At 40.1% G+C, this 27,813-nt stretch overlaps 1 protein-coding gene across 4 annotated transcripts in view; it reads left to right on the top strand.

Moving 5' to 3' along the window:
• The window catches only part of DOCK4 (dedicator of cytokinesis 4), a 484,849-nt gene that overhangs the window by 356,620 nt on the left and 100,416 nt on the right, over positions 1-27,813 (top strand). For all 4 annotated transcript variants that reach the window (XM_067042314.1, XM_059074580.2, XM_067042316.1 and 1 more), the window contains 3 exons: positions 2,212-2,404; positions 17,708-17,835; positions 20,113-20,247. In XM_067042314.1, coding sequence (XP_066898415.1) covers positions 2,212-2,404; positions 17,708-17,835; positions 20,113-20,247 — 456 coding nt within the window. The remainder of the gene's footprint in view (positions 1-2,211; positions 2,405-17,707; positions 17,836-20,112; positions 20,248-27,813) is intronic.

Genomic DNA, 27,813 nt, shown 5'->3' on the forward strand with positions numbered 1-27,813 from the left:
CTTTAAATATGCCCTGCCACTCCCTTCTGGCTACAGAGTTTCTGCTGAAAGATCAGCTGTTAACCTTATGGGGATACCCTTGTGTGTTATTTGTTGTTTTTCCCTTGCTGCTTTCAATATTTTTTGTTTGTATTTAATTTTTGGTAGTTTGATTAATATGTGTCTTGGCATGTTTCTCTTTGGATTTATCCTGTATGGGACTCTCTGTACTTCCTGGACTTGATTGACTATTTCCTTTCCCATATTAGGGAAGTGTTCAACTATAGTCTCTTCAAATATTTTCTCAGTCCCTTTCTTTTTCTCTTCTTCTTCTGGGACACCTATAATTCGAATGTTGGTGTGTTTAATGTTGTCCCAGAGGTCTCTGATACTGCCCTCAATTCTTTCCATTCTTTTTTCTTTATTCTGTTCTATGGTAGTTATTCCCACTTTTTAATCTTCCAGGTCACTTATCCGTTCTTCTGCCTCAGTTTTTCTGCTATTGATTCCTTCTAGAGAATTTTTAATTTCATTTCATTTGTTGTTTATCATTGTTTGTTTGCTGTTTAGTTCTTCTAGGTCCTTGTTAAACGTTTCTTGTATTTTCTCCATTCTATTTCCAAGATTCTGGATCATCTTTACTATCATTACTCTGAATTGTTTTTCAGTTAGACTGCCTATTTCCTCTTCATTTGTTTGGTCTGATGGGTCCTTCATTTGTTTGGTCTGGTGGGTCTGGTGCAGTCCTTCATCTGCTGCATCTGCGGCATATTTCTCTGCATATTTCTCTGTCTTCTCAATTTGCTTAACTTACTGTGTTTGGGGTCTCCTTTCGCAGGCTGCAGGTTCATAGTTCCCGTTGTTTTTGGTGTCTGCTCTCAGTGGGTAAGGTTGGTTCAGTGGGTTGTGTAGACTTCCTGGTGGAGGGGACTGGTGCTTGTGTTCTGGTGGATGAGGCTGGGTCTTGTCTTTCTGGTGGGCAGGACCATGTTTGGTGATGTGTTTTGGGGTGTCTGTGAACTTATTATGATTTTAGTCAGCCTCTCTGCTAATGGCTGGGGTTGCGTTCCTGTCTTGCTAGTTGTTTGGCATGGGCTGTCCAGCAGTGGAGCTTGCTGGTCGTTGAGTGGAGCTGGGTCTTAGCGTTGAGACAGACATCTCTGGGAGAGCTTTTGCCGATTGATATTATGTGGGGCTGGGAGATCTCTGGTGGTCCACTGTCCTGAACTTGGCTCTTCCACCTCAAAGGCTCAGGCCTGACACCCAGCCAGAGCACGAAGACCCTGTCAGCCACACAACCAAGTACGTGGGGAGTATCTTGCCTTTTGGGAAGCCTGAGGTCTTCTGCCAGCATTCAGTAGGTGTTCTTTAGGAGTTGTTCCACATGTTAATGTATTTTTCATGTGTTTGTGGGGAGGAAAGTGGTCTCCTTGTCTTACTCCTCTGCCATCTTGAAGGTCCTCTCCTAGCCCAGTTTTTAAAGTATGCCCCTCAGGGTTTGATGTTAGCATCTTTTTTTTCCCCCCATAAAATATAATTATTAGGTTTCTTTATTTATATAAAGAATACACACAGTTCTGGGTTTTCAGTATATCTTGAAGAAACCTAAGGGGTTGTTCTAATGATCTTGTTGTTTTACAGGTGATGAAACTGATACCTACGGGGTTAAAAAGATTTGTCTAAGGTCACAGAGTTTATTAGAAGCCAAACTAGTCCTACATATAATATAGGTCTTCTGATGCCTTCTGATGTCCTATGTTTTTTTCTTTAATCATAAATTGAGTGCTTTAGAGAATTAATGTGTTTGGCTTCTTAAAAATAAATGAGATTTAAATGAGCACTTCAGAAAGCTTCTCCAAAAAGAATGAAACATAAATAATTACAATCCAGGTCTTAGTTGAGCATTCTTTCCATTTGATCATGCTGCATTCTGCTGATTCTCTGGGCATTTTGTCCATCATCTTGCTAATGTCAGTAGTTTTACAGAATTTCCCAGTTTTTACTATGTTGTACCTTTGCATATTTTGAAAAATTGCTCTATTTTGGTACACTTTTGTTTTTCTAAATTTTGCCTTTTAACCTTTTTAGTCTTTTTATTTTCAGTACCAGAAACATTTTACATTCATTTTTCTACCATTCAAAAATATTTGTCATGATCTTAAACTCACTGACCTTTTATAGCTGATTTCTCAGGTCATATCTGAGAATTGATTTAAATTTCATCTCTTTAAGGCTGTGTTTCTGAGCTCCTTCCCAGCTGTGTACTCGGAGCTGTTGAAGCTCTTTGATGTCCGGGAAGTGGCCAACTTGGTACAGGACACCCTGGGCAGTCTGCCGACCATCGTGCACGTGGATGACGCCCTGCAAGCTGTTAAACTGCAGTGCATCGGCAAAACTGTGGAAAGCCAGCTGTATACCAACCCAGGTAAGGTGCTGGGTCTCAGATGAAACAGTGTCTCTAGAAAGCCATTATTTACATTTTGTCGTTATAGGTCAGCAGAAGCAATTTAAAAAGGAAACTAAAAACTATTTTCTCAAAAGCATTGTTTATTTGGATGGTAGAATAAGTTTATTAAATAGTCAGATACAAAAGTATGGCTCTTCAAACTTTATTTCTAGAAAAAATGAATACCCTAATGATTAAGTTATTAATTCTAATTATAACAAGTTGTAGTGTAGGGCATGCATTTTTCCTTGCTATAGATTTTTTTTTTTAACATTCAGCAAAATTTAACATTTTTCTTTCAGAGATGCTTACAGGGACCTGCTATGATCTTTGTTTATTTGTCTCTTTTGTCCTTAAAAGTTTTCCATCAATTTGTGTTCTGAAACTGGGTGAAAGTTTCAGTGTATTGTCATTTTTTATTTTATCCTAATAGCAAGTGACTAATTACTAAATTGATTTTGTCATAATATCTATTATTAAATCCCATTGCCTCTTGTTTTCTTCTGTTTTATTTTTTTCTGAAAAAAATAATAAAATACCAGTCTCATTTTAAAGTTTAAGAAGTTTCTGTCGGGCTTCCCTGGTGGCGCAGTGGTTGAGAATCCGCCTGCCGATGCAGGAGACACGGGTTTGTGCCCCGGTCCGGGAGGATCCCACGTGCCGCGGAGCAGCTGGGCCCGTGAGCCATGGCCACTGAGCCTACACGCCCGGAGCCTGTGCTCCACAACGGGAGAAGCCACAACAGTGAGAGGCCCGCGCCACAAAAAATAATAATAATAATAAAGAAGTTTCTGTCATTATCACTGAATCAAAAACTTTTAGAAATTCTTCTGAGAATTATGTTTTCACATGAATGCAGATATGTGTGTATAGTACAGTATTTTTGAAATGGTGTTTAAAATATATTTATTAAACCTTTTTTTACATTATTTTGTCATAAAACATTTTAAACATACAAACAAGAATAGAGCATAATATGAGTAAATCATTAACAAATCTCAGCAATATCAGATATTTGCTCTAGGTTTTTTAAGAGATTTGTCATTATAGAAATAGTCAGGCCCTCTTGTATATATTCGCTTCCTTCATAGAAGTTTCCACTATCAGAGATTCCATTTCTATTTTCTGTGCCTTTATTCTATAGCTATAAAAACATATATTTTTAAATACACTACACACTACACTATGATGACATTGTTGAATGTCATTAAGTAGAGTGCTTCTTTTTGACTAATATTACACTTTTATATTCATCCATGCTACTAGATATAGCTGTAGTTCTTTTTTACTCTTGTATAGTATTCCACTGAGTGTGTGTGTGTGTGTGTGTGTGTGTGTGTGTGTGTGTGTGTATAAAATGGTTAATTTATTTTTCTCCTGTTGATAGACTGTTAGTATGTTTATGATTTTTTTTTCTGAAATAATGCTTCAATCAACATGAAAGAAAGTTCAGCCTTCTGATTTTTCCACATAAAAACACATCTCATCCTGGAAAAAAGATGTTTCTCATGGTAGTTTTCAAACTCTATCCCTGAGAGCCCTAGAGGTTCTGCTTCAGTGGTTAGGGCTTCCTCCAGGGCTAAGAAAAGGTGGTGTGAAGTGGAAGGGGTGAAGGTCCAGACCAGGCATCCCAATTTGACTAGACTTTCCTTTTTTTTTTTTTTTTTACCAAACTGAGAAGAGTTCATTCCCCTCTCAGAAGAATAGATGATTTTTACCATATTTCTCCCTCACTGGCCAGATAATTGTTTGTTAGGTTAAAATCTGGCACCAAAAGAGCAACACAGGTGATGAAAACTGTTTTCAAATATAAGGAAGTTATTTGGGGGGATTGTGTTCATTATTTGCCCCTGGGAGATGTGTTCTGTCTGTGGGCTCAGTTTCTTATTGATTACTGATGCTCAGGAGGTGATAGAGAAATCAGAACTTAGGAGAAACAAAAAGGAGCTGCTACAAGCCAGAAGAAAAGATACCAGCTCTCTGTGGGAGGTGATGAGATTATTTACTGGGGCCAGGATAGAGGAACTCAAGAGACCAAGGATGTGTGGACCCTGGAGGGTCTGTGCTTGTGATCCGGAGGAGAAGCTCAGAGCCACTGCTGGGATTTAGTGATGGTGATGCTGGTGTGGAGGAGGAAGGGGAGGTGGGGGAACCTGCCTCTCGTGATATGTGTGACAATCACCATGGAGGAGAATTATGGGGAAGCATAAACTTTTGGGAAGCAAAGCAGCTCCCAATCAATGGAACACTTAAAAGCATGTGCAGATGCTAGTAAGAGGGTCGACTTCTGTCAGTGCCCCAGGAAGATAGAATTAGCTTGCTGTTTAGTGACTCACTACTGAGGAAAATAGACCGTCGTCATGTATAAATGGCAGGGCGTATCTGGAAAGAGGCCATTTTCATGGAGAAAAACAGCAGGCATTTCTGAGAGCCTTCCAAGGCTCAAACTACCCTCTAATTAAATCAGATGGGACCCAGCAATAGTGTTAGCAAACCTAGAAAGTATTTCTAGTGACTCTGAAATTCTAAGTCAGAAACTGTGGACTTGGGGGATAGATGGAGCATATCTATGTTGTCCGGTTGAAAGATGAGATACTGGAGGCAAAGATGTGCAATGCAAATCATTGGCTCTGTAGACCGTGTCAAAGAACCAGGAAGGAGGTCTTGGCTGGTGGTTAAGAGGAGAGTGTGAACCCTACAAGGGCCATGGTAAATCTCACAAAAATAAGCAGATTCTGTCTAATTGGAAGAAGAAGAGGGACAATATAAAACTGTAACTAAGGGCATTGTGTGGATGCAGAGAACCATAGTAAGAGAGGCTCTGGTAGAGGACAACAGGTAAAGAGATTAAGTCTAATACATTTGACCTTTACTTAAAAAAAAAGGGCTTCCCTGGTGGCGCAGTGGTTGAGAGTCCGCCTGCCGACGCAGGGGACACGGGTTTGAGCCCCGGTCTGGAAAGATCCCACATGCCGCACAGCGGCTGGGCCCGTGAGCCGTGGCTGCTGAGCCTGCGCATCCGGAGCCTGCGCTCCACAACGGGAGAGGCCACAACAGTGAGAGGCCCGCGTACCGCAAAAACACACACTTCTCAAAACAAAGGAGTTTTTAAAGGGAGTTTGGAATTTGGTTGCCCCAGTTTTGTCTTATTTCCCTCAAAATACCTATAACCAAATGACAGAGAAAGGGTAAATATTACCTAGGAAGCATAACCAAAAAAGAGAATAGCATCACCAAAATATGGTGAAATCAGACTCGTGTTTTACATATAGTTTTGGCCTCTTAGTTTCCTATTGATGCTACAACAACTACCACAAACTTAGTGGATTAATGTAACTGAAATTTCTTATGTTACATGTCTGTAGGGCAGAAGTCCAAAATGCTTCTCACTGGGCTAAAATCAGGGTGTCAACAGAGTGACGTTCCTTTGTATAATGTCTAGAGGATAATTCGTTTTCTTGCCTTGTACACCTTCTAGAGGCCACCTGCATTCCTTGGTTTATGGCCCCCTCCTTCACCTTTAAAGCCAGCAGTGTAACATCTTCACATCTCCCTCTGACTCTGTCTAGCTGCTTTCACTTGTAAGGACCCCTATGTTTACATGGTGCCCACCTGGATAATCTCCCTATCTCTACATCCTTAATTTAATCATTTCTGCAAAATCTCTTCATCTAACATATTATTTTCACATAACATATTCACAGGTTCTGAGAATTCAGATGTAGATATCTTTGGGGGCAACCGTTTATTCTGCCTACTACATATGGGTAAAACAAACAGGTCAGAAGCAGTGTAATGGTGTAGAAGGTCAAAAACACTCAGAAGTCTATGAATTTTATTTACTTACTGAAAGTAAAATAAATGGAACACAAAGTGCTGCGGTCATGTAAGTACACACATCTTGGCCAGATGGAAGTTACAAATGACACTTTTCTGATTAAAATTATAAATCTGAACAGGGCAAAATAAAGTAGGGATAAGTATGTTACAGGGTATCAACTGGCTATGTATTCAGTTGAAGACAAAGTACTTAATTCTTGACTGCCTTAATGACAGTTCCATTTCTCAGAGCATTGTGTATGGCAAAGATAATTGCTACTCTGAGCTGAATTCTGATCAGCAAAGATGAACTGGTTAGTGATAGAGAAGTGAGAAGAATCGGAGCAAGTGACCTCATTTTCTGGGGGTTCATATTAGCTAGAAAGGAATGTGGAGCACAATTGGCCCACACTTTAAGAAAATAAATTTCAAAACATTTTGGAGAACAAGACTGTAGATGTTATAAGCCCCTAGGAGAGAGAGAAGGTTCTGAAAGTTGGCTTTGTACTAGAATCCTATATTAGGGTTCTGCAGAGAAGCAGACCCAATAGTATATGTTTGTGTGCATGTGTGTATGTGTGTGTAAGATTTATTATAAGGAATTACCCCATGTGATTATGGAGGCTGAGAAGTTCCAAGGTCTGCAGTTGGCAAGCTGGAGACTCAAGAAAGCTGATGGTGTAGTTCTAGTCTGAGTCCCAAGGCCTGAAAACCAGGAGAGATGATTGTATAAATTCCAGTCTAAATCTAAAAGCAGGAGAAGATGGACTTCTTAGCTGAATGACAGTCAGAGAGAGTAAACCCTCCCTTACTCCACCTTTTCTTGTATTTAGGGCTTCAACGGATTAGATGAGGCCCACCCACATTGGGGAGGACAATCTGCTTTACTTTGTCTACCAAATCACATGTTATTCTCACCCAGAAACACTCACACAGACACACCCAAGATAATGTTTAACCAAATATCTGGGGTCTCATGGCACAGTCAAATTGACGTATAAATGTAACCATCACAAATCCCAAGGAGAAAAAAGTGGAGGAGACGCACAAAGGAAGCAGCATGGCTGCAGAATACCTCTAGTTGAGCTTAGATTTGAAATTAATACATAGAGAATACAAGGTCAGCGCCACAGAAAGGAATGAAAAAAGTGATAGGAAGGTTCAAGCCATCTTGAGTTAAGGGCCAAGGGGAAGCCTCAGGGCTAGAGGCATTCCACAGCCAGGCAGGACTGAGTCAACCCCTTTGAGCTGCACCCTCAAGGTGAGAGTCTAGGGCATCTGGCCAGAACTGAAAGACTTAGCTCAGATTTGGAATTTAAGCAGGCTGCTTTTTGATGTCTCAATCATGTGGGGTCCAGTCAGACGTACTTAAGGTATAAAAGTTGAACACCTGACTTTTCCCTTTTTCCCCACAATTCTATTCTTCCTGTTTTTTGAAGGCCAGGAAAAGGTCTCAGGGATGTTGCAGAAGACAACTTTAGCAATGGCAGAAACAGTAGATTCGAAGTACAGCGGTTGGGGCAGGGAAGTGTGGAGGGCGGGAACAGAGGGATGGTTTAAGCAATGGGAGTGAGAGGGCAGGTGCTGAGTCTTCTCAGGCAGCAAGGTCAGGCTCTGGGGGACGGTGGTTTTGCATCACATTTGCACTGGGCTCCATGGCTTGTCACTTGAATTGTTCAGCAGAGGTCTGTAGTCATTGCTGAGCTATTTGCTTGCTAAGAAAAAGTCATATACATTTCTACTTTGGGATAATTGAGCAGTTTATCAGGCAAACCTCAGCGCGGATAATAGAGGTGAGCATGAGTGCACTGCGTGTGTAAAGACAAGAAACATGACGGTGCTACTTTCTTTTCCTACAAAATAAAGAATCAGATTTCTTAGGGTTCGGGATTTCTTAAGAAAGCATCCAAAAGTCATTTTGTTTCCTTTTCACCAGAAACTCCTCGGTCCCTATTAGCTCTTTTGTGGATTTGATACAAGGCTGCCATGAAAGTAAAGGAGAGAGGGAGGAAGGTGGACTATTAGACTCCTTTTACAGTTTATTCTGGGAATGAATGCCTCCACCTCCCCATTCCACCTCCCATTTTAGGCCATAATATAAAGGAAGGATGTGAGATGGTGTATCTATTAATTTGACAACTTTAAGAAGGAAATATTACTACAGTTGACGGGTGCCTGGTAGCTTTTATTTCTTAGAACTATAGTTAAAGCATAGTTGAGTATTGACTTCTCTGGCACTGCAAGTGATTAAATTTCTTTCACTTTTGAAAATGCCATTTGCTAAAAGCTTTTCTATTAGCCAGAGCTTGCGCTGTAGTAGATGGGCCTTATAAAGATGAGCAGAGTTGCATGAATAAGGGCTGCTCTTTTTCCCAAGAAGTAGAATGATAATGCAGGACCACTGGAAGGAGTGTAAAGACCTTAGATTTTTAGTGTAGATTTCATGTTGGTTAGCCAATATAAAAATAGTTTTGTTTTGTTTTTTTGAAAAATCCCCTGAGACCTCAAGAAAGACTTTGTTAAAATATCCTTAGTGTTTTGCACCCTCTAGTCTCAATTCCTTCATCCACTCCCTCCTCACTGCCCTTATCTGTGTTTTCCCACAGGTCCCCTTGCTCAAAGTGGAAAAACTTAGGAGCAAAGGCCTTTCTGGGTGGCCTCCACCATCAGGGAGCTCTGAAAGCACTTGCTGAGAGTTTCATAGTTTTCATAGTTGCTCAGTCTCTATTCTTGGCTTTTATTAAAGATTTGCACACAAAAAATTTTTAAGGTGTATATATTAGTTAAAACCACGTTAAAGTGCAGGTTCTTAAAGAAGTACTTAGAAAGGGGCTTCTTTGGAAAAGAATTTCCACATCTTTCCCTAGAAGAGAAAAAGATAAAATTAGGAGTTTTAGGTAATGCTCCACTCTGAACATAGAACTTAAGATGAAAAATATGCATCACCAAAATCGTAGCCGACCCTAAGTTTTATCTGTGGCGTTTGAAAATAAAGGTAAATGTACATATTTTGGGCTACTCACCATCCAATTTCCCCTTTTTCTCTGACCTTGTTTCTGATCTCTTCAATACTGATTGAATGAGCAAGCACATTTCTGGGGAAAGGGTGAACCCCTATCTTTTCATTTCTTATCTGTCACTCAATCACACATGCACAGATTTCTGGGGACGGGGTGGGGCATGGAGCCGGGAAGTGTGTCTTGTTTCCAATGCCACCAGTAGCTGCGGTGGTTTGCGTTGAAGTATGTATGCTGTTAGGAATAACTGCTCTCTCCTGGGCGCCCAGCACGAGTGCCAGCACATGGAGTCGCTGCAAACTGGCCTGTGATAATGTGATGTGCAACCTACTTACTTCCCATTTAAGCTGGGTTAAAACACGAACACAGAAATGTCAGGTCCATTTCAGTTGCCTGTCAGATCCAGTAGAACTCATGGTGTAGCTCATTCATTCATTCAACAAATGTTTATGGCGAGCAGACCCCATTCCAGGTATTAGGTTACAAGTAATGTAGCAAATTACAATATAGTCTATGTGGCAACACTCTCCACCTAGAGACCTCAGAGTCACTCTTGAAGCCCTCCTCTCTCTTTGCCCTTCATCTCCACCTACCACCAGCACTGCTCTTGGGCCTCCACAGCATATCCCATGCCCAGCCATTTCTCCCCTCCCCAGCTCCCACTAATCCATACAAACTGCCACCTGCTCTGACTTGCCCCAGTGGTTTCTATACTTTTTCCCCATATCTCCTTTCTCCTGTCTATCTGTGTAGCCATAGTTCGCTTTCAGAAACTCATACCAGATGATGTCACTCCCACCCAGTTCCTTTATTCACATCCTAGTTGTTTTATTCTGTTTTGAGGGCACACTCAGGCCTTGTGATCTGGCCCAGCGCACCTGCCTGGTCCCATCTCCATATTTCTTCACTCTGCTTGGAACCCACTTTCTCCTCTTCCTTTGTTTTTTTTTTTTTTTTATTTTTTTTTTGTGGTATGCTGGCCTCTCACTGTTGTGGCCTCTCCCGTTGCGGAGCACAGGCTCCAGACGCCACGCAGGCTCAGCGGCCATGACTCACGGGCCCAGCCGCTCCGCGGCACGTGGGATCTTCCCGGACCAGGGCACGAACCCGTGTCTCCTGCATCGGCAGGCGGACTCTCAACCACTGCGCCACCAACGAAGCCCTCTCCTCTTCCTTTCTGAACCTAGTTGACCCCCATGCACCGTTCAGGGCTCAGCTGAACTCTCATTTCTCCAGGAATCTATCTGCCTCGCCCACCCCATTATTACTCTCATTCTTTGGCTTTTTACTTCTTGGATAACCTAACCCATCTGTAATAACTAAAGAATTGGTGATTTAGTTGTTCAATGTCTGTCTCCCACCCTCATCCCAGAAGGAAAGCCTCAGAGAGCAGGGGCTATATTTATCTTGATGACAGTTCTGTCTTAGCTTCCGTAACAGTGCCTGGTACATAATAGTTGCTTGATAAACATTTCATGAATACTAGGTACTGGGTCATGGCTAGGGATCAGGATGGAGCAGCGATAGCTATTGAATAAATGATGTGCATTAAAGAAGAAAAGTTTTATTACAAAAGCAACTTTTGAGCTAAGGTTGAGCATGAATATGGCAACAGAACAGTGTTCAGTGCTGGAGTCCCAGACCAGAAGCAGAGCACAGTTGACAAAAGTAAAAAGTACACCTAAGGCTGGACCTCCTTGTGCTGGTAGCCCTGTAGCAGGCATTAAAAGAAATACGAGACTTCTAACCTCACTCCCAAAAGAAATCAAGAAGTCACTAAGAGAAGACAGGCAAACACAGATAAAGGCACTTTCCCACAGATGGATACTTTGCGTTCCTTAGGATTTTGCTTTAGGTGCAGGGTATGGGAGGGGATTGAATCCACTGGGTAAGAATCACACAGAGAGATCATCCTTAGCCCTGTATTTTGTTTTCTTCTGTGATCCTGACTTTGTCTGCATGGCATGTAGCCCCTAAGTCATCTGTGATCCTTTCCATTCTGAATGTTGTCTGTCCTCTAATGTCTGAAGGGCTTGTTTGCAGGTTTTGTTGCTATCTGTAACATTGGCAGTTCAATTCCTGGTGGCTTTGATGACAAAGACCTAGCCCAGCTCTGATTTCAGGGTTGCCTGTGCGGCTGGTGCTTCCCTGCAGCCAGCAGCTCTGCTACATGCAAAGCTGTGCCACAGCTTGACCTCTTGCCTACCTGGTTTACCATCTCCCCGTCCTGAGGCTGCCACAGAGCAGCTGCTTAGGTGTACTTGCTGATGTCCAGCCCATGCTGGGACAGTTTGGGGAGAGTGGCCAGCAGCCCTGAATGCCACCACAGGACTCACAGACCTCACTCCCGTGGGGACAGATGACTACAGGAATTGTTGTCTAAAGCTTTGTTGATAGAGGAGGCAAAGATGATGACTTTCCTCGAAATTAACCACAAGGAGGAAATTCATCAGCATTTTTCAGCTGCTTCTCCTCCTTCCTAGCCCCACACGCACTGGAAATTGCTATCAGGAGCTGACTTTATCCACTCAAGTGTGTACAGGCAAAACAAAAAGTGAGACACAATACAGTGAGCTTTATATGTGATACATAATATGAGTGTTTTGAGCCTTTCAAGGATAGAACCTGTATAACGGATACTGTTGTTAAATGTTTAGGAAGTTAGTGTTTGTTCAACTATGGGTTTTCTTTTTTCTTTTTTTAATTAATTAATGAATTCTGGGGGGCTGTGTTGGGTCTTTGTTGCTGCGCTCAGGCTTTGTCTAGTTGCAGCGAGCCGGGGCTACTCTTCAATGTGGTGTGCTGGCTTCTCATTGCGGTGGCTTCTCTTGTTGTGGAGCACGGGCTCTAGGAACGCGGGCTCAGTAGTTGTGGCTTGCAGGCTTAGTCGCTCCATGGCATGTGGGATCTTCCCAGACCAGGGCTCGAACCCCGTGTCACCTGCATTGGCAGGTGGATTCTTAACCAATGCACCACCAGGGAAGTCCTTTCTTTTTCCTTTGAGCCTTCTTGATGAATCCAGGTATTTTCTTTTAAAGGTAAGCATTAGCATTTTAACCAGTCAGCTTGTTTGTCATTTATTTACCCATCCATTCTATCTTGTGCATTGGCTGATATTGCCCTACTAATGGAGAAGCAGCAAATCTACACACCACACATGAATTATTTGTCTACCTTACTTACTTTTTTGGCAGTAGAGATTTTCTTAACAGTTGGCTGCAAATTGAATTTTTAGAAATCAAACCCCACTGGCTGCAAGAACATATCAGATAAGCTTTATCTTCCTTTCTAATTAAACATCACTAGACAGTGACTCCTGTCATTTAAGCTTTTAGTTTCCTTTTCTTGGTTCTTTTTCTCAAGTAATTGATTTGTAAATAAGTATTTAAGTTCCCTGGTCACCCTTCCTGTTGAAAGGAAGCCTGCAATGAATTATTTTACAAGTTTGGGTTTTAATACTCCGTGTTCGTTTTCTTAAAGTGAAGTGTGCCCGTGCCTTATGTGCCTTATGTGATGGTGAACCTAAGGCCAGACCTCCTTATGTTGGTAGCCTGGTGGCAGTTGTTAAAAGAAATATAAGACTTCCAACCTCACTCCTAAAAGAAATAAAGAAGACAGTAAGAGAAGTCAGGCAAACGCTGATGAAGGCACTTTCCGAATCGTGAATACTTTGTTTGCATTTCTTATGATTTTCATTAGGATACAGGGTCATATACTTTTTCACCTATGGATATACCTTATTTTATTGTCTAGGAATCCAGTGCATTATTAAGCTGAGTGGGTGAAATTGGCCATCCTTGCCTTATTTTTGATCTTAAGGAGAAAGCATTCATTCAGTCTTCTACTATTATTATGTTAGCTAATGGTAGGCATTTCATTAATGCCCTTTATCAATTTGAGAAAATTACCTTCTATTCTTATCTTCCTGACAGCTTTTATCATTAATGGATGCTGAATTTTGCATTTTTCCTACATCTACTGCTAATATGGTGAATTACATTGATTGATTGACTTTCAAATGTTAAATCAGTTTGCATTCCCAGGATAAATCCTATTTAATCATTTTGTGTGTGTGTGTGTGTGTGTGTTATGTTAAAATTTTATAAGGACATTTGCATCTGTGTTGATGAGAAATGTCAAATCTGTAGTTTTGTCTTGTAATGTCTTTGGCTAATTTCGGCATAGATAGTGCTGGCCTCATAAAATGAGATAGTTGTATTCCCTGTTTATTCTTTTTTCTGGGAAGATTTGTGTAGACTTGATACTCTTTCTACCAATAAGTGCTTCTTAGAGTTCATAGAAGCCACCTGAGTCTAGAGTTCTCGTTGTAGGCTCTTAACGGCAAGTTCAGTTTCTTTAATAGGTATAGAGTTATTTAGATTATCCACTTTTCCTTGAATGAGTGAAGTGGAGTTACAATTTATGCAAACTCTTTATAAGACACATGTTTTTTTATAAACCAAAATTAATCCATTTGAATTGTTGCACAGATGACGTCTTTTAGAAAATCAAGCAGAGCAGTACAGGGGCTGGGGCATTTGTAAGTACACATCCGGTAAATAATATGCCCATTATTGGCCCCCGGTAGGCACTGATTTTGTGCTCATGACATCATGTTGAAAAATAAACCTTCAGGACAATAAGCGTATTCACTGTTACTTTTTCAAAAGATTGAAATATATACTGCATAAGTCAATTTTTCGATTACTATCGCCTTACTATTTCAAATACGAATGCCAAGTTAGAGATCGAGATAAGACTTCCATTTAAGGGAGGATTGACACACGTGTTCATTATTCGCAGGTTGACTCCCTGAAACTTATCTGTAGCCCCCGAATCAGTACTGTGGCACTTTTATGTTCATTCACGGGCACGCACAGAGTGGTGAGCACTTTTGAGTTCCGGGATGCACACATTCCCAGCTGAGGTCGGGCGAGGCGAAGCTCTGCTTCCATTTCCACCCAACGTGGGAATGAGCAGAGAGCAGAGGCAGCAGAGGGCAGGAAGCTCCAGCTCTGGGGCCAGTTTAATTCCCAACTTATTCTTATCCCTGTTAGTGGGGGCTCCCTCAGGCAGGCCACTTCACACTTCTTTTTTTTTTTTTTTTTTTGCGGTACACGGGCCTCTCAATGTTGTGCCCTCTCTCCCGTTGCGGCCTCTCCCGTTGCAGAGCACAGGCTCCGGACGCACAGGCTCAGCGGCCATGGCTCACGGGCCCAGCCGCTCCGCGGCATGTGGGATCTTCCCGGACCGGGGCACGAACCCATGTGTCCTGCGTCGGCAGGCGGACTCTCAACCACTGCACCACCAGGGAAGCCCCACTTCACACTTCTGAACCTCGTTTTCTCTTTTGTAAAATAAAGAAAATAGAATCTACCTTGATGAGTTAATTTTAGGATTTCAGATTGTAATCTCTGTGAGGTATGCACAAGTACCTATATATTTCTCCTAGGAGAAATGGTTCCCTGTTCACCATTTCACTGTTCCCAGTGACTTTTTTTTTTTAATTTTATTTATTTATTTTTAGCTGTGTTGGGTCTTCGTTTCTGTGCTAGGGCTTTCTCCAGTTGCGGCGAGCGGGGGCCACTCTTCATCGCGGTGCACGGGCCTCTCACTGTCGTGGCCTCTCTTGTTGCGGAGCACAGGCTCCAGACGCGTAGGCTCAGTAATTGTGGCTCACGGGCCTAGTTGGTCCGCGGCATGTGGGATCTTCCCAAACCAGGGCTCAAACCTGTGTCCTCTGCATTGGCAGGCAGATTCTCAACTGCTGCGCCACCAGGGAAGCCCTCCCAGTGACTTTTTAGGAATGAACGACCATGCATAAGAGGAAATCAACTCTATTTATCTTTCTTCCCTGATGAAAGTATATGAATATGAGCTTTTGATGTTAAACAAACCTTGCGTTTAAGATAAACCTCATCTGGTCCTGAAGTAATACTTATTCTATATATTGCTGCCATTGATTTGCTAAACTTTTGAATTGTGGTTTTCTATCTATGGTCAGTAAAGGAATTTTTAAAAAACATGGAATCTCACAAGTTCAGGAGAGTGGGAGAGGAGATGACAACACATCAGACATATCAACAGTTTTTACAAAGTCTGACAGCAGACAAAAGAAGGCTGAAACACAGACAGGTTTATGGAGTTGGGGCAGAGCCAAGAAAACAACTAGTTTATACCACAGAATTGCAGAAAACTCAGGATGGTATCAGAAAGGATCAGGAATTGAAAATATGAGGTCTCTCTGAAGATTAAGGGTGCTAGAAATTTTAAAAATCTTTAGAAGAAATATTTAGTATCCCACTTCACCCTACCTCAATCCCTCCTCTATTTTAGCAAAAAAATGGAAAGTTTACTCTCTAGAGTAAGTGAATGAGACATGCCTGGATTCAGAAGAATCAGACAATGCTAAATTTGGGGGGTGAGGCTCCACACTATAAACAGGGCCTCAGTAAGCAGAGTAAACAGAGGGACCCCTACCAGCCACTTCCCCACCAGCCACTTAGTCTCTTGATTCCACATTACCCAGAAAATGATGGGTTCATGCTCCCCAGAGTGGAGACTAGCAGATTTCTCTCTGGAGAAACTGACCAGCCCAAGAGCAGACATCTCAGATTCTGAAATTTGGGGGTCCCCAGATGAATCATCTGCATGTCTCTCCTCCCTGTGGTGAAGCCTCATCAGTCCACAAGCTTACCTAGGCACACAGCTATTTTTTTTCCCAGTTAAAATTTCAGTACCTCACTTGAAAAGATGAATGGACAATAAAAGATCACCAAATACTGGAGAAAAACCTCTAATGTGAAAGGCAGAGGCCAAAAGGAAGAAACAAACAAACAAAAAGAGCTTGAAAGACAAAGATAATTAAGGGAGAAAAAAAATCAAAAAGTTGTCTCTGATTTCCCCAGAGAGAGAAGATAGTGTATCCATGAAACAAGAATGGGAAGCTATAAAGAGATCATTCAGAGAAATAAAGACGAATGGCTACATAATGAAAATGCAACACCTTTTGTTTGAAAACTATTAAGAATTTCATGATGGCTGCAGCAGAGCGTTACACCAAGTGTCGACTGAAAAAAAAAACAAAAACAAAACCAAAAAAACGCACAACCCCAGAGCTGTGAGTTAAGTTTTATTTGGGGCAAAATGAGGACCATAGCCCAGGAGACAGCCTCCCAGATAGCTCTGAGGAACTGCTCTGAAGGTAGCAGGGGAGGTCAGTATATATGTGATTTTGGCGGGTGAAGGGGGATATGTGTAGTCAAGCACACGTTTTGGCAGGAGGTGGCTGCTAAGCAGATGTCTCTGTTAATGATTTTAGTGCTTTTCTAGATATGAGAAGATGTAAGAAATTGGGCTCATAAAATCTTCTGAAAAATATCTAACTATCTGAAGGCCTGTTCTGCCAGTTTTTCCCAGAGCACAGAATGCTTCATTCCTGATCTCCACCCTGAACTCCTTTCAGGGTGTGTTGAAGGTCAGTGACTGCAGTAGCTAGTGTCTTCATCCTTGTAGAGGCAGATGGTGAGAAACAAGTTTTCATCCACACAAGCGTGGGGCCTTTGTGGGCACAGTGATCTGTGTGACTGCACAGGTTGTACGGCCACAACACTGGACTTGGAAATGAGAAGGACACTTGGAGATTAAATGTATGATAGTGTAAAGAAGAAAATTGGATAGAGGGGTTGGAAGGTAAAGTAAGGAAATTGCCCAGAATTTTAGACAAAAGATGAAAAAATATTCAAGAAAAGTAGAAGACAGCTGAAGAGATTCATGATGTGAATGTAGTCAGAGTTCCAGACAGAGGACAGAAGAAACAGTGGGAAGGAAATAATCCTAGAAATAATTCAAGGCAAGTTCCCAGCACTGAAGGACATGGGTTTATAGATTTAAAGAGTCAAAGCAAGTCATATAGTCATGAAATTTTGAATTACCAAGAATAATTTCCTGAAAGCTTTCAGAGAGAGAAAAACAAAAATACAACAACAAAAATCTGATCTTGGACAAAAGGTTGGAAATCAGGATAAGAGCAAACGCAAAGTGTTAACTTAGCCAGAAATTGTATACAACTCTATTGAGAGGCTGAGGAGAAGAAAAGGGGGTGAAAAAACTAAATTCTCATTTACCATAGTAGGAAGTCAGTAGATGATCCATCTCAATGAAAAATCTGGAAATAGCAAGAGAAGCATGCCATTTAGGTATTGGGAAGTAAAAAAACAAAAAAACACCTATTTCAATAAAAGAGTCAAAGGTCTCACAAGTGCAGGAATCATGGGTTGGGGAAAAGACTACTGTTTTTCAATATCAACCTTGTAGAGTTAGTACCTTTCTAACTACATGTATTAATAATTTAGCAATTAAAATTAGATTAAAGAGTAGATAAGGATTTGCACGAGGTTTGCACGGAACTCTTCCATGTGACACTTAATGCTTCTTCTCCCTCCAGATTCCCGGTACATTCTCTTACCTGTCGTGTTACATCACCTCCACATGCACTTGCAAGAACAGAAGGACCTGATCATGTGCGCTCGGATCCTTAGCAATGTATTTTGTCTCATCAAGAAAAATAGCTCTGTAAGTAAATACAGGTTATAAGATGTAGTTCCCATCATATGGCTTCTGGAAATAAAATTTTAAGTCTTCAGATAAACCACACCAAAAAGTCATCCTTTGAGACTCTCACTTTTATTTCCAGCTACGTTGGACTTTTTACTTTACTTCTAAAGGAATTTTTTTTTTAACCTTGTGGGATCGCTGTAACCCCAAATAACCTGGGTTTCCTAAACTTGTATTTCAAGAAAGAACTGAATACCCAATGAGAAAAATTAGAAATCTCAAAGCCTCCCACATGTGTCTTTAGTCTTGATGAATGCTCTGTGGCGAGAATAAATTATTGCTTGCAAAGACAGCCTGTTTGGGCCCGTTATGTGAAAGATTGCATGATGATGGTCCAAGCTTGGCTGTGGGCCTTGGGTCCAGCCCCGTGGAGATAGAAAAAGCAAAGGAGAGCCTCAGGAGCCTGGGGGTATCTTGCACCACAACTGTTACTCACCGGACAGTAATCACTCAATTGTTATGACAGTAATCACTCAATTGTTATGGCTTTAGGAATTCCTGTCATGTACCTGACTCTGGAGGCAATACAATTGCATTAGACAATGCAATGTCAATAGAGAAAAACCACATGCTTGCTTATAAACGGGGACAGCTCGGAGTATGCATGTTCATGGCTCAGGGGTCTGATATGAAGTCAACATATGAAGTATGCCCTATTCAGTTCTGTCAGTCTGCATCTGTTCACTAAGCAGCCTCATCTGTAACAACCTTTACAAAGCAGGGTTTGGCAGTGAGTGCTAAGATTCATTCCTCTGTCTCCCTTTTACTGCTATGCTACGGTTTCCCCATTTTTGTTCCTCTGACTTATGATCACCTTCTGAAAAGCTCAGCAGTCAGCTGACATGGGCTTCCAGTGGAAGTAGTAGAGATAGGGCCCCAGTGCTGTGGGAACAGAGTTGGCCCTTGAGAGAAAAAGGCCAGAAGCTCTGTGTCTAAAAGTGTAGTACGATAGCACAGGGAACTCTACGTAATACACTGTGGTGAACTAAATGGGAAGGAAACCTAAAAAAGAGGGGATATATGTATATGTATGACTGATTCGTTTTGCTATACAGTAGAAACTAACACAACACTGTAAAGCAACTATATGCCAATAAAATTAATTGAAAAAAATAAATAAAAGTATGGTATGAGACACCTGCATGGGAAGGACCATTGCTTTTTACACACCCAGTTGAATAAAGCGTAGCTACGCTGGGCCTAGTTAGAATGTTTTTGCTAACTCTAATTGCTGAGAGTTAAAAGTAAGTTCAAAAGTTCACTGCAGAAACCTGAAAACATCAGGTGATAGTAGAGGTGATTTTGTTTTTCCTCCCATTTCAGTGTTAAAGTTGCAGTCAATTTTTGTACTTATCTGATAAGGAATTCAGAGCAGAAACTCTGCTCTGGGGGAAAATCCCTAGTAGTTTTCTTACAAGTGTAAGAAAGTTTATCATAAAATCCTAGCCAAAAAGCTCTTTTAAACTCACATTTTTTTTGTATTTGTAATCATAGTGCTTCATCTAGTGCAGGTATAATAACTCAAATCCACTATGTACAGTCAGTGCAGAGCAGTTTGTATCTCTCTCTCAAGTCCTGGGGGCTTAGATAGTACTAATTTTGCTTTGGGGAAGCAGTCCCACCATGACCAATGACATTAAGTCCAGTCTGTAACTAATAGTATCCACCCAGACTGAATGCTGTTTGCTAACCTTTACATGTAGGGATTTTAAAAAATCATTTTTATGGAAATAGTCATTTGCACTTAAAATAGAGTTTTGGAAAATGACCTGTGCAACTCCAGTGATGAGAAGAATAAATGTAAGCACAAACTGAAATCAAAAAATTATAGACTCTTAAAACCAAGAGGGACGTTTAGTGAAGAATCAGGCCCAGAAAGGCAAACTGACTTGCACAGGGACACACACCATGTTAGTGACATAGCTGGTGTTCTGAATTAGTCTGGGGTGCTTCCCAGAACATCACCCCATCATTTTACTTGTATCTCAGGTACCCACTGCACAGTGGAGTTGCACGCTCTTGGATAAGCTGTTAACATCTCCGTGCCCTTTGTTTTCTATAAACGAAGGTCATTCACTTAGGTGAGTTAGGGGAGGTCCAGGTCTGTTAAGCTCTCGAGTTCTCTGACTCTTTGATTCTCTATTTGGAAATGTGCTTTTTCCCCTTTTCCAGTAAAGAGAGGTTAATATATACTTTAAGCCACAATTTCCTGAACACATTATTTTTTTTCTTAAGGAAAAGTCTGTGCTGGAGGAAATAGATGTGATAGTGGCCAGCCTGCTGGACATCCTGCTGAGGACCATATTGGAGATCACCAGTCGACCCCAGCCATCCGGCTCCACTATGCGTCTCCAGTTCCAGGATGTCACGGTGAGGCCATAAAGCAAATGGCACACCAAACAGCATAGTTGTGCTTGGTAAAGCCTTAGTTGCTTTGAGGGTGGGTTGCTTTAAGAATCTGGGGAATCTGGCCTTGGGAGGTTGATCTGTGTTCATTTCAAATGTATATGAGTTTGCCTTGATTTTACTAGGGGATGAGAGTAAGATGCATGTTTGTTAAAAGATCTTGGATTAAGATATTTTTAATTACAGAAAGGCCAGATTGGCGCAGTTTATTTTCACTTTGCCCAATTTAAGTTAACCTGGTTCTAAATCCCCAGTCTTCTTGATAAATTTTCATTCGTTTTTTTCATCCCTCAGATAGCTTGGGGACGTGAGAATAGTGAAATGGAGCAATAGCAGCTAGGGGTCCTGAGTTCTGATTCTGAAATTTTCACTATGACTAGTAAAAATCTTAATTTGGGGTGGGGTGAGGGGGGCCCAGTTTCCTCAGCTATGAATTGAGAAAGTTTGACTTGGTAGCTTCTAAGATGTCTTCAAGCTCCACTATTATGAATCTAATATAACATGATTTATAAGAAATATTAAGACATCATTTATGTGATCGTTTATTTGTGTATATATTTATATGTGTGTGTGGAGAGCGAGAGAGAGATATATGTAGATGGATGGATTAGTACATGAATTGATTTCTATTTAAAACTCACGTTCAATTGATCAAACATTTTTTTTTAGGTCTAATTAAGAACCTTCTTCCAAATACCATTTGCAAAAATGGCAGTAGATGCTATAGTTTTCACATATAGATTATTTACAAAAATGTCAGCCTTTTGCCATTATTTTTACAAATTGTGCATTACAGAACCCCTGTCTTAAGAATGTTTGCCTAGCCCCTGATGAAAATAATTTTTGCTTTTACTTAAAAAAATAAAATGTCCACCCTGGCTGTCCTGCCAAAGTTGAATGTTTAAGGATGGCCATCTTGCATTGAATTTTATTTTCTCTGCTTTCAGAGCTAAGATTTACCTGATTCATCCTGCCAAGCCCTGGGTTTGGGAAGTAAAGTTAAATTCTTTCTTTTAACAAACTAAGGTTAAAGAGAGTATGAAAAAACTTCCTAATATGTGTAATAGCTGTACTGCCTCATTAAAAGAAAAGAAGAGCAAGCAGTTAATTTCTCATGGTCTGATGGAATTTCATGTGTAAAATGCTGCCTACCTCATAGGGTTGGCTTTGTGTATTTAGCTATTATTTGGTTCATAGTAAATGCTCAAAACGTCATTTCTTCCTGAAAACCACTGGAGTTCGTTATGGGTTTGAAAGTTTGGGGGCTTTTGTTTTGAATTTTTTTGTTCTGTCTTTTCATGTTTTTCTGAACTTTCTATTTTGCAATAATTGTAGAGTCACGTGCAGTTGGGAAAACTAACATAGATATTCCATGTGCCTTTTCTCCAGTCTCCCCAATGGTAATCTCTTATCGAACTATAGAACAGTATCACAACTAGGCTATTGACATTAATGTAATCAAGATGCAGAATATTTCCATCACCCCAAGAATCCCCCATCTTGCCCTTTTACAGCCAAACTCACTTCCCTCCCATCTTCACCTCCTTATTAAGCCTGACAACCACAAAATCTATTCTCCATCTCTATAATTTTGTCTTTTTAAGAATGTTGTATTTGAGTCACTTCACTGCACGGCAGAGATTGGCACAACAATGTAAATCAACTCTACTTCAATTTAAAAAATTAATTTTAAAAAATGTTGTACAAGTAGAATCATACAGTATATAACCTTTTGTGATTGGCTTTTTTTTTTTTTTTTAAGTCAGCATAATCCTCTAGAGATTCATCCAGGTCATTGTGTGTGTGTATCTATATATAATTTGTTCCTTTTTCTTAGTCAGTAGTTTTCATGGTATGGATGTACCACAGTGTGTTTAACTATCCCCATTGAAGGCCGTCTTGGTTGTTTCCAGAATTTGGCTGTTACTAACACAGCTACTATAAACATTTGTGTAAAAATTTTTATCTAAGCATAAAGCTTCATTTCTCCAGGATAAATACTCCCAAGAATATGACTGCTGAATTGTATGGTTGTTGCGTATTTAGTTTTGTAATAAATGGCCTGTTTTCCCTAGTGGCTGTGTCACTTTACATTCTCATATACACAGTGTATGATGAATGATCCAATTTCTCAACACCATAGTCAGCATTTGGTGTTTTCACTTTGAAGAGTGGAGAGGGGATGGGGGCATTCTGATAGGTAGGTAGGGATATCTTATCATGGTTTTGATTTGCATTTCCCTAATGGCTGATTATGCTGAACATCTTTCACATACTTATTTGCCTTCTATATATCCCCTTCAGTGGGATGTCTTTTTATGTCATTTTCCCATTTTCTAATTGGATTGCTTTTTACTCTTGAGTTTTGAGAGTTCTTTTTGTATTCTAGATACTTGTCCTTCATTGAATATGTGGTTTACAAATATTTTCTCCCACTCTGTAGCTTGTTTTTTTCATCCTTTTAACAGGGTCTTTTGTAGAGCAAAAGTTTTTCATTTCAATGAAGCCCAGTTTATCAATTTTTCCTTTTACAGATCATGCTTTTGTTGTCAAGTTGAAGAACTCTTTTTGTCTAGCCCTGTATCGTGAAGGCTTTCTCCTAGTTCTTTTTTCCTAAAAAGTGTTATAGTTTTCTATATTACATTTAAGTCCATGAACCATTTTGAGTTGATTTTTGTGTTAGTTATGTCAGATAATTTTAACATCTCTATCATCTCAGTGTAACATCTCTATCATCTCAGTGTTGACATCTCTTGTCTTTTTTCATTCAATTTTATATCTTGGTTTTGGATGTGATGAGTGATTTTCAGTTGAAATCTGGACATTTTGGTATCATAAGACTCTGGATCTTATTTAAACCTGTTTCAGGTGGCTTTATGTCACGTGACTTGGCAGGGTAAGGGGTTGGGTGCCAGTTCATTATGGCCAGATGGAGGTAGAAGTCCAGGTTCCTCACATCGTCTTCACTGACACAGACCAGTTGTCATTAAAGTACCTGCTCCCTATCTTGCTCTCCGCTCTGGAGAGAGATGTTGGATGCCTCATCACAACCTTGTGAGGATGGAAGTCTTGGCTTCCCATTTGGCTTTTGCAGGTGTGAGAAAGGCCGAAGTGTTTTGCAGAATTCAGCTGCAGTAGAGCAATGACTGCTAAAAGTTTTTCTTCCTAAACTGCCCATTTCCTGATCCCTTGGCCCAAGAGAATAGGCTTTTGGGGGGGATTTTCGTTCCAGTAGTTGGTGTTTCAAGACGGCCAGCTTCTTCAGCTCCAGGGGTGTGATATATGAGGCAAAAAGAAAACCCAGAGAACTCAGCAGTACGTCCTTCCTTGGGTCCAGGGTCTCTAGCCAGTCTTTTCTTTCCACCTTCCAGAGTCGTCTTCTGTTTGTTTTATATATAATGGAGGGGTTTTAGTTGTACTTGGCAGGAGGAATTGGGAAAAACATATATACTCCATCTTCCCAAAAGCAGAAGAAAGGCTCCTTCATTTTGGTTTTGATGGTAACATTTCAACTGCTTCCTGGCAATACAGCTCAAAAACAATTCTAAAATTATAATGGCAGAACAAACAAAATCATAGGAAATGCTCCATGTGGTCAAACACTGCCCGAGGTCAAAAGCTAGAACACTTTTTCAAACGGCTTTGTATCCATAGGCAGGGTTGAAACTGCCAAATTTCTCTGGGACATGCATGGCCTGTAGGGCTTCACAGTGTAATAATCAGTGCAAATTAAGACTTGAGAAGGCAATGCATGAAGCTCATGGATGGATTTGAGCAGGCAGTTTGATCGTCCGGTGTGCTACAATTTTAGGAAAATCACATAAAGGGAAACCTTCCCCCACGTAGCTATGTTGTGCCCCTTGCTGTGTGAAAAACCAAGCTCACTCTAGGTATGTGGGATGAACTCTGCGAGAAAACATGCACTTAAATTGTTTGGCACCTTAGATTTTATGCTTTAAAGCTCTTTTTTTTGAGTCCGCAGGCAGACCTGGTTTGAATACTACTCTTCCCTTTGATTAACTGTGCATGCTCTTGGGCAAGTTACCTAGTATCTTTAGCTTCTGTTTCTTTGCCTTTAAAACAGAGAAAATAATTGTACTTATCTCAAAGTTAGTGTGAGGGTTTCATCAAATCTGTAAAAGTGTTTAAACAATATCAGTACATTTTAGCCATTAGTAATTGTGGTAGCAACAGTGGTCCATAATATTATTATTATTATTGCAGAAGTAATACCTGTGTTGTTGTCGTTATTGTTACTGAATTAACCAAAATCAATTACATACTCACAAGTATAGAAAAGAAAGGTGGCTTTAATCAGAATGCCAGCAATCTGGGGAGACGGTGGACTCAGCATCCCTCAAAAACCACCTGCGAAGATTCTGCTCAGCCATGAAAGGTTTTAAAGGGAAACAGGGTAGTAATCTCAGTTCATCATTGAGATGGGGGTCAGAGTCATTGCCGTCCCCAATATGTGCAGGCTTGTCAACTCCCTTGTGATCTTCCTCTGGATGTTATCTTGTTCATACAGTTTGGTCACACATTCTGTTCGGGAGATTACTGTAGGGAAAGCTAGGGAAGAAATCTGGTCATCTGTTAATTACTTATTCTTCATTTCTACTTCTTTGATGTACGGAAAGAACTGACAAGTTAGGCAAGGTACTGTGTGATTAAAAGATTTGAAATGTGTGCTTGGGCTGGAGATGAGTAGAGCATGGAGGTCCCTGGTTTAAAAGTTAGTTACAATATAGCTTTGCTAAGTGACAAGAAAAGAGGCTTCCTGCTTTTATAGCAGACAGGACAGTTTCCTGTAAAGAGCGCTTACATTATAACGAATTCTATGGGGAGAAATATGTTCTGGTCATTGACAAGGTCATTTCTCTGGGCCCTGAAGACCTGTCTAAATTTCTTCATCATTTTCTCTTATTTAGAGAACAGGCTTTCTGAATAGGGAGTCTTTACTTGGCAGTCCTACACTGAGCACCCTTCAGTCTTTACAGAAAAAGTGCCCACAATAAGCAGACATAATGTAGGTAAAAGTCGGTCCCACAGTGTGTTGTGGTGAAGTATTTCAGCTCTCTGTGAGTACCACGGCTGTCACCCTGCCCCCAAGTAACACCAACAGGATGACTGGCTTCCGCTATTGTCATAATTCCAGATAATAGTAGCCTTATTTTTAGTATCTAAAAGGATTGTACTTTTTGTTCTTCTACCAACTGATCTTTAGCTTTAAAATACTCTCTCTAGCTGGAAAAAAAAAAAAAAAAAAAGCAGCACCGTTGTAATCGGTTCCTTTCAAAGATCTAATTGTATGTGGAAGCAGATTTTATAAAGAGGCATATATGGCTGTTTGTTCACATCCTCAAACTAATTGGACTCCAGAGTTCCTTACAAGTGATAAATGCTTCTTTTCTTTGCACATAATTCTGTTCAATACCATTTATAGTGCAGATGACTCAGTTCAGCAGGAGCCACGTCTAAGACGTACTCTGCATTTGTTGAAAGTTTTTGTGCACCATGGGCTGTGGTTGGGGAAAGGAGAAGAAGGCAGGAGAATTCTGTGAGATGTTTCTAGGGAATATTGTGGGTATGTATAATAGAAGGTTTCTTGAAGACTCTTGTAGCCGTCTAATAACATTATTCACAGTTATTGGTGGAAATGACCAGGATGCTAAATCTAGTTGTAAAATAGATGCAAGCCACTATAGCATAGAGTTCTTTCTGACGGTGATTTGTACATAAAAAAGTTCCAACACTAAAATGAAGTGAATCTTGGCCAACAGTGTTTTTTTATTTATTCTTTTTAATAAATTGTGAGTCTAGGGTTTTCATGTAGACACTTAAAAATCTCTTAAAAGCAAAGTTACATTATGGGTAAAAAATATGTCAGTAAAATATTGGACGTCTAAGGCCTCTTAACAGGGTTAAATGTGCTTGGAGTTCCTAAATTGATGAAGTGAATAAATAAAATGACATTGTACAGTAAATATTGGGATTGACAACATGTCTTAATTATGCCAAGATTAGATATCAGGATGACAAGTTGTTTGCATTGGGCCTAAACCAGATGTGACAGATATAAATAGGTAGTGATATGGATTCAGAGAGGTATTCTCCTAGGTATGGTGACTGTAAAGATTTAATGAAAGTCTATTCACTTTTGAATAATTTTTATTATTACTAAAATTATTTAAAAGAATGTCATTTAAGATATTTCACTATTCACAGAATGTATGTTGAAATAAATATTCTAAGAATATTGATCTAGTAGCTGCATTGGAGACAGTGTAGATAGGATGTAGAAAAACTAAGAGATGAAACATTGAATGCATTTCTAACAACTAGATTTACATTTTCATGTCAAGACATAAGAGAGGCTAAAAGGTACAGACATTGGTTATCAACAGACAGATTTTTCTATACCTATTTGCATTTGAAATATAACCCCCAAGCTCAGTTATATTTTCTCAATAAAATAAATCAGTCTGTGCAGCAGGAAGAAGAGCCAGAGATACCTAGGTTAACACCCCAGCTTCACCATTTTCTGACTGCAGAACGTGGGATAAATATGTTATTAACTTTAACAGATCTCACTGTAACGTTAAGTTAATAGTGTCCACCCAACAAGGCTCTAGTGAGGGATAAACCTGATAATATAATCAAAATACAGCAACTTACACATAGTGCCATTCCATAAATGATAATATTGTCATAATGTCTTATTTTTTAAAGTTTAGGATATGATTGACATGCAAAAAATTGCATGTGTTTAAAGTCTACAGTTTGATAAAATTTTGACATAATATATATACCTGTGAACCTTCATCACCATCCAGATAATGAACATGTCTATTACTCTCGCAAGTTTCTTTGTGCTTGTTTGTATTCCCTCCCTCTTGCCCCTCTTCATTACCTCATCCCCAGGCAACCACTGACCTACTTTCTGTTACCATAGATAAGTTTGCATTTTCTAGATTTTTATGTGAATGGAATCATACAGTATGTGGTTATTGTTGTTGGTTTTTGGGGGGAATGGGGGAAGAGGAGGGCATTTTGACTTCTTCAATATAATTATTTGAGTTTCATCAATGTTACTCTGTTTATCAGTAGTTCATTTCTTTTTAATGCTGAATAGTATTTTATTATATGGATATGCTATAATTTGTTTATTCATTCACCTGTTCGTGGGCGTTTGGATTGTTTCTGGTTTGGGCTTTCTGTTCTGTGTATCTATTTTTCTGTTTTGACATCACTAACACAGTATCCTGATTACCATAGTGTTATAGTTTAGTCTCGAAGTCAGGTAGTCTAAGACCTTTAACTTTGTTCTTTTTCATAGTTGTTTTCACTATTCCAGGTCCTTTGCACTTCCATATGAATTTTAAAATCAGCTTGTCACTTTCTTCCCCCAAAAATACCTGATATGGAGTGGGATTGCATTGAATTTATATATCAATTTGGAGTGAGTTAACATCTTAACAATATTGAATCGCCCAGTCTATGAACATAGTATATCTCTCTATTTATTTAGGT

This window comes from Kogia breviceps, chromosome 9 (assembly GCF_026419965.1).
Source record: "Kogia breviceps isolate mKogBre1 chromosome 9, mKogBre1 haplotype 1, whole genome shotgun sequence".
Taxonomy (NCBI): Eukaryota; Metazoa; Chordata; class Mammalia; order Artiodactyla; family Physeteridae; genus Kogia; species Kogia breviceps.